Source organism: Neovison vison, chromosome 3, assembly GCF_020171115.1.
Source record: "Neovison vison isolate M4711 chromosome 3, ASM_NN_V1, whole genome shotgun sequence".
Classification (NCBI taxonomy): domain Eukaryota; kingdom Metazoa; phylum Chordata; class Mammalia; order Carnivora; family Mustelidae; genus Neogale; species Neogale vison.
The window spans coordinates 141,250,142-141,260,895 of record NC_058093.1 but is presented as its reverse complement, the minus strand read 5'-3'; the positions used below and the strand labels follow the sequence as shown (position 1 = coordinate 141,260,895).

Below are 10,754 nucleotides of genomic sequence, written 5' to 3'. Positions count from 1 at the left end.
CCGGAACGCAGGCCCTGCTTGCCCCCAGAGCCAGGCAATCAAGGGGTGTCCACTGGATGGGTGCTTACAAAAACTGGGGTGCCAGGTGTAAAAATGGTATGAGAGGCAATGAAAAGCTTTCCTCTGGGAGATACTGGTGCTCTGGAGGGCAGCGGCAGGGGCAGTGTGAAGGTGGTGCCGAGATTAACCACATGTCCACTGGCCTCCATCCTTGGAGAGTACCCAGCAGTCCCCCAGATGTGTTAAGTGAGACGCCTGCCTCTCAAGCCGATGCTTTTAAGAGCAGAAAGCCTCTTTGATGTCAAGTCCGGCTGCTCCTGTGCTGGGCTGTAGTGTGTGGGAGAAGCCAGGGGCCTGAGGCCGGTCCGAGCCATCTCTCAGTTTGCTCGCTAGCCTTTCAGGCCTCATGCATGCAACTGTCGTTGGTTTCCAAAGCTCTAAGTTTTAGGGCCTTATTTCTCAGGCGTGGGTCTTAAAAGTTGGGCTTCCCGATATGGGGTTCAATGCTGGAGGTGGGGTTTTCAGCAAGACTACTTCTCTGCCTTGCCTCCACTCCTCGGTGTGGGGGTTTGCTCCAAGTTACAAGTCCCTCAGCTTTTGTTTCTGTTTTCGGAGGAAATCGTTCCAGATGTAGCTGTGGATTTGGTGTGTCCATGGAAGGGAGTGAGTTCAGGATCTGCCTTATGTCTCCATCTTGAACTGGCCTTATTCCTTCTTATGGCTAAATTATATCCGTTTTCTCTATAGCCCACATTTTGTATATCCACTCGGCAGTGGATGGACGTTGAGGTGGTTCTGCCCTTGTTGGATGTTGTGAACGGTGCTGCGGTGAGCATTCATGTGCGAATATTTGAGTGCCTGTGTTCAAGGTTTCGTGGTGTGTGTATATGTCTACACTTCGGAGAATTGCTGTTAATATGGTAATTCTGTTTAACTTCCAGAGGAACTGCCAGACTGTTTCAGCAGTGGCTGCACTGTTTTACATTCCCACCAGCAGTGGATGAGGGTTCCGGTTTCTCCACAGTCCTTGCGAACACTTATTCCCTGCCCCATCCCCAGCCTTTTAAGTAAGCTCTACATCCAACATGGGTCTTGAACTCACAACCCCAAGAACGAGAGTCCCGCGCTCTACTGACTGAGCCAGTGAGGAGCCCTTTCTTTTGTACTGATAGTCACGCTAGTGGATGTGACGTGGTATCTCATTGTGGTTTTGATTTGCATTTGCCTGATGACTAATGTTGTTGGAGGATGTTTTCATACACTTTTTGGCCACTTACAGATCTTCTTCAAAGAAATGTCAGTTTAAGTCAAGAAGTCACTTTTACAGTGTTTTCTGACAGGCCTTTTTGTAATTATAAATGCACCAGATGTTTTATTGTAGCCATAACTTTTTTTTAAAAAAAGATTTTACTTACTTGACAGAGAGAGACACAATGAGAGAGGGAACACAAGCAGGGGGGATGGGAGAGGAAGAAGCAGACTTTCCGCTGAGCAGGGAGCCCGATGCGGGACTCGATCCCAGGACCCTGGGATTATGACCTGAGCTGAAGGCAGACACTTAATGTCTGAGCCACCCAGGCACCCCTTGTAGCCTTAACAGTCTAGCAGATTCTGACAGGACTCTTAGAAGCTGTCTTATAATTTTCCCAAGTTTCACTTACATCACACGAAGGCAACAACTGCTAAAATACAGAGTCCGTTGGGGCACATTTGGTTTTGCTATCACATTGGAGTCCCTTAAGAACTACTTTATCTTCACTGGATATCATTACTGAACAGTTTCAGGTATTGATCGTCAGTAAGAACCTTTAGGTGGTGCTCTTTGATTAAAAACATACATTCCTCAGGTGCCTGGGTGGCTCCGTTGGTTAAGCCTCTGCCTTCAGCTCAGGTCGTGGTCCCAGGGTCCTGGGATCGAGTCCCCCATCGGGCTCTCTGCTCAGCGAGGAGCCTGCTTCCCCTCCTCTCTCTCTGCCTGCCTCTCTGCTTGCTTGTGATCTCTGGCTGTCAATTAAAAAACAAAACACATATATTCCTCTACCCCTTTAAATACAGTAGGACATCCTAGGGGAAAAAGTGCCCCCCCCTTTAAGGGACTATATCCAATGTCTGTTCAGAACTTTTTCTTATACAATTTTTCTTGCAGAGTCTGATCTGTCCCATGTCCTTTCACCCCATTTCGAAAGGATTGCTCTGATACAGACATGAAGTTCTGCTCCCGAAGCCAGCTGTCAATTGTGGAATAGCAAAGGGGGGGGTCCTAATTTTCCACCTTAGAAAGCACCCAGGCTGAGGGGCTTTCTCATCACCTGCTGTCAGTTTTGCCTCCCAGACAAGTCCCCCACGGATGTTATTCTGCAGAGAACCTCTATCTCTGTGGCATAGTCCTGGGGCGCCTGGGTGGCTCCATCAGTCAGGCATCCAACTCCTGATTTGGGCTCAGGTCCTGAACTCAGGGTCCTGGGATACAGCCCTGCATCAGGCGGCGCTGAATCTGCTTCAGATCCCCCCCACACCCAACTTAGACCCATGCTCTCTCTGGAAAAAATCTGTGGCATAGTCCCATTTCTTCAGTGGGTCACAGTTTTCCATACTGTCCAGGAGCGATCTGTTCATCCTGTAGCCGGCCGGTCATGCTCCGCCCTCCCCCAGCCTCAAGCCTCAGGTCCCCTTCTCCTCATCGGCTCTCCTGCCCCTCAACGCCTTAATTTCCCTTTGATCATTTACTCCCTTCCCAGCCCCTACTTTTGGTCAAAGGTTACCTTTACTTTTATTCTGCCTTCAGAATTGAGGTCATTTTTAAAAACTGCACCTTACCTGAGTATCCAAAGATGCACCTTGTCTGGACACAGTTGCCCTTGCCGATTATGAATCCGCATCCGCCGGCCTTTTACAGACTGAGGGCCTCTTCTCTCCCATCTCTGCTAAGACGTAGCACCCTGCCCCAACTTTTATTTCTCACTGCAAGAGGACCCATGTGTTTCTTTAGCAACCTTGCAGGCCTTAGCTCCTGTCATAACCCCTACTTAAAAGATACTTTCCAAAGATTTTACTAAAGCATTTATTTTTTAAACAAAAATATACATTAAATCTCAGATTTACAGAATATAGAAATAATTTATCCAAAGCAATTTGCATTTTAAAATTGTTAATATTGCACCCAACAGTGTAAGTCTTTGACACATTTGCATTGTCGACTTTTCCCACAATTCACAAAACAGGAGAGAAAACTGAGAATTATACAAGCAAACTTTGCTTTACCAAACAAAAGAAAAAACAATTTAGTTTTTTTTTTAAATTTACAAGATAAAGTTGTAAACTTCCAGAAATTTACTTCCATAGGATAAAGACCCATACATTCTTTCATCATACCTAGAATACGAACTATATACATGTTGTGATTTTCTTATAGGAACTCAAAGGGGAACATTCACAGCCTAATGGTAAAGAACAGAATTATTGAAAACACTTCTGCATCTTCATTAGAATATGGAAACTGATGTGCGAAAAACACAGAATGAGAAGAGCCTCTAGAAAAAAAAAAAAGAAAAATAACTTTTGAGTCTTTGAGGATAGTTTCCATAATTGCTTAAAATTAATTTTAATTTTTGAAGGTACACTGTTAGTCTTAGAAATGTGGCTGCCAACAGCCTTTTCTTTGAAGACATAAGACAAGTAAAAACATGAGGCCTCTGTTCAAGTCCCTTATAAAATACATATATAGGCAGGTATAGAGTTTGCTTTTCAAAAGAAAGCTTTACCCAAAAAAATCACAATTTATCACTGATGTCCTTAGTTTTCAAGAACTTTTTTAAAAAGCCCATAAATATTTAAACACATCTTTTAAAAATGAAAGTAGGGAAGGAAGTGGCTAAAATAATATGGAAAGTAAGAGTAAACGTACATGATGCACACTTCTAACCTGGTAGTAAACTTAGTAGATGGAAGGCTTGTACTTATGAAATGTGAAGTGGTTTCCTTGAGCTATTAAACAAATATGAGGAGAAGAAGAGGAAACCACGCAGTTCATTATCAACTCTGAAAAAGTCATTGGACCACTTTGCTTCCAGGTGATGAACATTCATGAATTTTTTTGTCCTTGCCATTTTAAGTACAAGATCGTTGTTAAAAAGGTAGCCTATGGGGAAGAAAGCAGCCTCTGGAAATTCGTGTTGAAGGTCCCAGAGGGGATGATCTAAATGTGATTTTACGAGTACCATCTGAATTGAAATAGAAGACAGTTCCTAATTCTGTTGTCCTAGATGGAGACTGGATTAACGGGTTCCCTTTGACTCATAAAGAACACAGGTGAAGAACAGGACCTGGGAAGGTATCCTTCGCTATTGCAACAGTCCGGCAGCCCAAGCAGCTTGTGATGAAGGTGGTGGTCTTTAACATCCTCGTGACAAATTCAGGGTTTTCTTGTCTTAAAAAAAGTCCTGAGAATCTTTCCGTAAAAAAATAGACATTTGTACCCAGCGTTGGGGGGGCAGGCGCGTCAGCTCTCCACGGTCCGCCGGTACTCGGCGGTGCCCTCGGCGATGATGGCATCCAGCGGGGAGCGCTTCTTGCGGATGCTGCGCCCGGAGGAGATGAGGTCGGCGTAGCCGCGCTGGTGCGAGAAGGCGTAGGCGGAGCGGCGGGAGGACACGCCCCGGCGGAACACGTGCTGCCGCCGCTTCCACTGCTCCTCGGCTTTCAAGCGCTTGCGGTGCTTCTGAATCTGCGGACGGCAGAGACACGGAGGTGTGGGACGGCGTGGGACGGCGTGGGACAGCGGAGGGGGACCGGGCGGACGCTAACGTGGATGCGGGCCAAGCTGTCTCCTGGAGGGCGGCGGCCCGGCCTCCTCTGATAGAGGCTACGGGCACTCCCAAGGTCTCCCAGCCAGAAAGCGGGAGCTGAAAATGCCACTCGCCTACGCTGCTGTCCCTTCCCCTGACAAGTCAGACTGGTGCGGGTTCAAGAGAAAACCCTTGTTGCTACTGCATCTTCTTGTCAGCGGAAAAGGGCCATCTAGGGGACGCTGCAGGTTGCCTGCCCAGTGTCCTCTCCTTCCTGATGAAAATGGGAGTTTCCCTGCATAGAGCCCCAGCCCTCCACGGATGTGGATGGCGCTCCCAGGAGCAGGACCAGGGACTTGCCTCGCTCAGGACCGGCCACGTGACCTGCTCTGGCCCCAGAGGCCTGCCAGGAGTGGGCGGGGGCCTCCCATGCCCCATTCCGGGGCTCCTGAGGAAGCTTCTGGCCTCCCCTGACCAGTGAGGTGTCGGGAGATGCCCAGAACTGCAGCAGCCAACCCCCAGCTCCAAGCTGAAGCTATAGGAAGGATAGCAGAGGGGAGCGATGGAAAGAACCCCAGTCTTTTTCTAACAGACATTAAGGCGCTCAGTCCCCTTAGATGACTTAAGGTGCTCAGTCCCCCAAGCCTGCTAGTCAGTGTGCGAGCTGAAGGGATGCATTATTTGGATGACTTGTAGCTCAGAGGATCCTGCCAGAAGAGGGGGCATTTTTCTTGAAATGAAGAAACCCCAACCTCTTCACAGAGAAAAATGTTAGTATTATAATTGTTAAATTGAGCAGACAGACCTTATACTATTCTCTCTTTGATAATGTTTAAAATAAAAAGCACGCAAACAAAAATCCCAGTCCCAAAGGACTTATTTGCAAGATGGAGTTAAAGAGAAGTAGTATTAAAAATGTTAACACCAAACTTGCCATGGATTTAGAATTTTGCAGCAAAGCTGCTTTGGGGACAGGCCTTGCTTTCTGTGAGGGGCACTCAGAATGAGGAGAATACTATTTTTTCTGTACCTTATCACTTTCTGATGGCCAGATGGTCATTGACAAGAACCGTATGGCGACAACGGGCAGCAGGCACACGGCAACGGTCAAGATGATGGTCAGCCAAATGTATGGCTGTCTCAAGGCGTTGGATGCTGTGCCTGTAAAAACATGGACAGTGAATCCCAGGGGTCCTTCATCCTCAGGGCAGAGTGAACATTCCTTAAGCCTTAAATGATTGTCTGTGGTAAACTTTCACAGATTGGCCTCCCCAGAACATCCCGTCATTGCTGAAGGAATGAACATTTTAAAAATGGGACTAAGCAGAGTGCCTGGGTGGCTCAGTTGCTAAGCATCTGCCTTCAGCTCAGGTCATGGTCCCAGAGTCCTGGGATCGAGCCCCGCATCAGGCTCCCTGTTGGGCAGGAAGCCTGCTTCTCCCTCTCCCACTCCCCCTGCTTATATTCCTTCTCTCGATGTCTCTGTGTGTGTCAAATAAATAAAATCTTGGGGTGCCTGGGTGGCTCAGTGGGTTAAAGCCTCTGCCTTCGGCTCAGGTCAAGATCTCAGGGTCCTGGGATCGAGCCCCAAATCATGCTCTCTGTTCAGCAGGGAGCCTGCTTCCTCCTATCTCTCTGCCTGCCTCTCTGCCTACTTGTGATCTCTGTCAAATAAATAAATAAAATCTTAATAAATAAATAAAATATTTTTAAAAATAGGGCTAGGCAAAGCAAAATGAGGAAGGCAAGTGTACATCACTGAACAACTAAATAAGGAAAAAAAAAGTGTTTGTTGACATTGCATTAAGTAAAAATGCAAAGTTAGGCCATCTATACTAATACTTTTTTCCAGGAATTTACTTTCCAATTTATAGTTTGAAACTCCAAGTAACAGTAGCAACTTGCCCTGCCATTAGTATGACAGCCCTTATGGTGGGTGTTTTATACAGGTCATGCCATTTAATTACCTCTGAGGGATGAAGATTAACCTTCTTGCCACACAAGGAAATTGAGTTGTGGAGAAGTAAAGATTTCCCAGGGTAACAACTAGCCATGGCAACTCCTAAATTAAACCCTATATCCATCTGACTAGAGCCTTGCTTTTTCCATTGCAGTTCAGCAGCAAATTTATGTCAGAGAAAGTAATAATTCATACAACTAGGTAATCATATATAACTACCCAATTTTATAATTAACATCCCTTAGAGCCAAATCAATCACAGTGTTCTCTGTACTTACACTGTAAGTTTATAAAAGTAGTGGCCTTAATTTTTTAAATGTGTTTTTACACTGCTAAATAAAAAACACACCCTCCCTTTGGGAATATTTTAAGTAACGGGGTACTAATAAGCTTTTTAAAACATAGAGTCAGTGAAGAGAAACAATCATCCAAAAAATGACCTCAATCCCAAGTCAAGGGTTATTACCACAGCAAATGTCTTTTTACAGATGGCCATTAAAAAAACCCCAAAAAACAAACTAATTTTTTACAGGGAAACTAGTTTATGGGGACTTTTTTCCTCATTGTGAATCCAAGCTACTGTATTTAATAAACTAAGAAATTTGTGAATTCTAATTCATGATATTTAAAAATTTATAATATGTATGAAATTATTCAAATTCATTCTAGCATTTATCATTTGTCCTATTTTATACAGCTGTAAACTATTTCTAAACTATTTCTGAAAGTTTACTTCTTGCTCTGCATACATTTTTTTTTTAAGGTTTTATTTATTTATTTGACAGATCACAAGTAGGCAGGGAGGCAGGCAGACAGAAATGGGGGGAGGCAAGCTCCGAGCTGAGCAGAGAGCCCGATGCAGGGCTTGACCCCAGGACCTTGGGATCATGACCTGAGCAGAAGGCAGAGGCTTTAACCCACTGAGCCACCCAGGCACCCTTCTGCATACATTCTCCTAATGATGTGATAGGTTTTCCACTTTTGAATTCTAAAATTTCATCATATGGGACTCATACCTTGATTAGCTACTATAATATTCTTATTAGATCTTTGAACGCTTTCCATTTTAAAAAAACAATTTGAATTGCAGTGGTATAATCTTTGTACAAATTGATTTTTCCAGAAATTGGTATGTTTTATCTTTAGGTGTTTTCCCCAAGTGGAAATCCTGGGTCCAAATGTATGAGAAGTTTTATAGTTCATTACATATTTCCAGATAGTTCTTTGGAAACATTATATTATGCTACCAGCTACCAGCATTGTATGCATACTCGATTTCCCAGGAACATGCCAATATTAGATTTGGAGGTGGGATCTCCTGTCTAACTGAACAGATGGAATTATATCAAATTTTTAAATTTTGCTTTTTTCCTGTCACATTATTCCCACACTTCCAGCCCACCGCCGTCATTTAGTTGCAAGTCAGGACATTAATTTTCACTAGCAATAACTTAAACGTCATGTTATTACTTAGAAGTTACCTTGGAGTCTAAACCAGTAACACTTTTCTATACCTTTATTTTTGGAATTTAGAAAATACCAACCTGTAAATTGAAATGCAGAGGGAAAGAGGACATGTATTCCAGCACTATGAAAGTCAAACATGATGCCAAAATAAAGAGCAATGCTTCCAAAAATGGAAAAAGCATTCACAAAAGTCCAGTAAGAAGTATCCAAGCCAATCTGTAGAGAAACCAGAGAAAAACAGAGCATTCACTTTTGGGGAGTTACCAAGGAATAAAGAATCTAAGGATTCTGAAAAGAGAATTCAACAACTTAGGCATGATTTGGCTTGAATACCGAACAATCAAAAACTATTCTTGGCTCAGGCAAGAAGCAGGAAATGTGCTCGGTGTAAGGGGTGCAGACAGCATTTGCATTTGGTAAGGCGGCCGAGGCTCAGCGGGAGGGAGAGTGGGAGCCAGGTGCACACACACACTGGTCCGTGGACAGAAACGCAGGTAACTGACAGACACTGGGAACAGTCGCCTGACGCCACGTACCTGGAAATTCACTGTTATTATAAGAGCAGAAGCAATGGTCACAGCAAAAGACTGGTAGTCTGAAGGCGCCTCTCCATCCTGTCCCACAGTTTGCAGATACGCTCCCAGAGGTATGAAGAAGAGAACCATCGATGTTAAAACTCCATGCACCAAGCTTACAAAGAACTTCTTGTAGTTGAAGAGTAAGTCTCTTTGTCCTACGACGTACAACCCAGGGAAGCGGAGGCTCAGTTTGTCACTCACATCCTTAAAGGGAAAAAACACACGGAAAATAGCTGTGCGCCATCCAGAACCCAAGAGCTCCCAGATCCATTCCAGTTTCTCTCTCACAGAGAGCTTCAGCTTAGTTTTAGGAAGGCAAAACCTCAACAAGGTTAAGTCCTGAATGGTTACAGTGTGCAGAGACCAACCCCTTCACTTCAGTCCACGGTTATTTGCTATTTAATTAAGAAAGGGACTAGGTAGAGATCTATTAGTTTGCTCCTCAGAGAAGGAAAGCAAATAGTCATGTCAAAAAAAAAAAATGTAGGGAGACTATTTTTACCTCTTAGGAGCATATATTCTAATTTTTTAGAAAGTCTTTTCACATCCAAGTTGATGGGTTAATTCCAGATTATTATTTTTATTCATTAATAACAAAGAACTGCTCCTGGATGAAATGTGGACTAATTTGGGAAACTGAACACAGACGTTTGGAGAAAGAGTAGAACAATTTTAAAGTCACTCCTCTAAAGACAGACTATACTGTCAGGTGTCTTGACGAGAAACTCCTAGTGTCCAAAAGGGAGATAATAAACTCTCCTGTCCATGAGTTCAGCCCAGGCACAGAAATCCCCTTTTGTCACTGTCGTACAGAAGTACAGCAGCTATTCTGGTTGCCGAACAACAGGACAAGAATAGGGTTTTCGGGGCACCTGGGTGGCTCAGTGGGTTAAGTCGCTGCCTTCAGCTCAGGTCATGATCTCAGGGTTCTGGGATCGAGGCCCGCATCGGGCTCCCTGCTCAGCGGGGAGCCTGCTTCCTTCTCTCTCTGCCTGCTTGTGATCTCTCTCTGTCAAGTGAATAAATAAAATCTTTAAAAAAAAAAAAAAAGAATAGGGTTTTCTTGGGAAGCCATGAAAACCAAAAGAATGCACTGAAATATTCGCTTTTACCTTCTCAAACGGGCCCAGTCGGCCCTGAAGTGTCCGCGTCCGCGCAAGGCTCCTACCTGGTCAAGCAGCCCCATGAGGAGCACGGGCAGGCTGGAGTAGAGCACGTTGTAGAGCGTGATGAACCAGTCCTCGTACGCGGTCTGTGGGGAGAAGACCGTGGCCACGTCACCAACCAGCACGCGCTGCCCGCCCAGTCCACGCGCATTCCCCTCTCCCGGAGCCGGCAGGGCCCCGGCTGTGTGCGGCCTCTGCCGGAGCCACATCCCGTGGAACGGGCAGAATCAAAGAGCGCCCCACAGAAACAAACCTGCCTTCCAACATAGATGGGGGAATACACACCAAAACATGTTTTGGAAAAGGAGTTCCCCTCTGTTTGACTAATGCTGGAAAATATGTTGGTGCCGATCCTTTTTACATCCCTTGATTAATGAATTAGAATACAGAACACAAAAACTGGTTCAAAAAGCACGTAAGGTATCATTCAAAGATTCCTTTGCTTTGCCAGTCTCCCGTTTCCATATAAACATCACATGCAGAATGTGAGTATGAAAAATGGGCTCCTGGAAGCATAAGCAGGACCATGCACAAACGGGTCCTCAGGGCGGCGGAGAGGAGCCGGGCTCACTCACGGCCACCAGCTCCACACAGGCCTGCGGGGGGAGCAGGACGAAGGCCCTCACTGTGCTCAAGGCTGCCCCAGGCCCTCGGTTATCGGAAGCTCTTCCGATATCATCTGTCTGTGGCATCAGAAGTTTGGACAACCACAAGCACTGATTTTAGGTTCATTGTTACTAATGATATTTTTCTGCTGTTTCACCATTTCAGCATATTCTGTATGTCTCCCACTGCCATT

At 45.1% G+C, this 10,754-nt stretch overlaps 1 protein-coding gene across 1 annotated transcript in view; it reads right to left on the bottom strand.

The window, feature by feature from the left end:
• Window positions 1-4,498: 4,498 nt before the first annotated feature.
• The window catches only part of ATP8B1 (ATPase phospholipid transporting 8B1), a 124,694-nt gene continuing 118,438 nt past the window's right edge, over window positions 4,499-10,754 (bottom strand). Inside the window, exons 24-28 of the mRNA XM_044242898.1 lie at window positions 9,958-10,041; window positions 8,748-8,993; window positions 8,289-8,427; window positions 5,815-5,945; window positions 4,499-4,723 (exon numbers count right to left, since the gene is read on the bottom strand). Coding sequence (XP_044098833.1) covers window positions 4,499-4,723; window positions 5,815-5,945; window positions 8,289-8,427; window positions 8,748-8,993; window positions 9,958-10,041 — 825 coding nt within the window. The remainder of the gene's footprint in view (window positions 4,724-5,814; window positions 5,946-8,288; window positions 8,428-8,747; window positions 8,994-9,957; window positions 10,042-10,754) is intronic.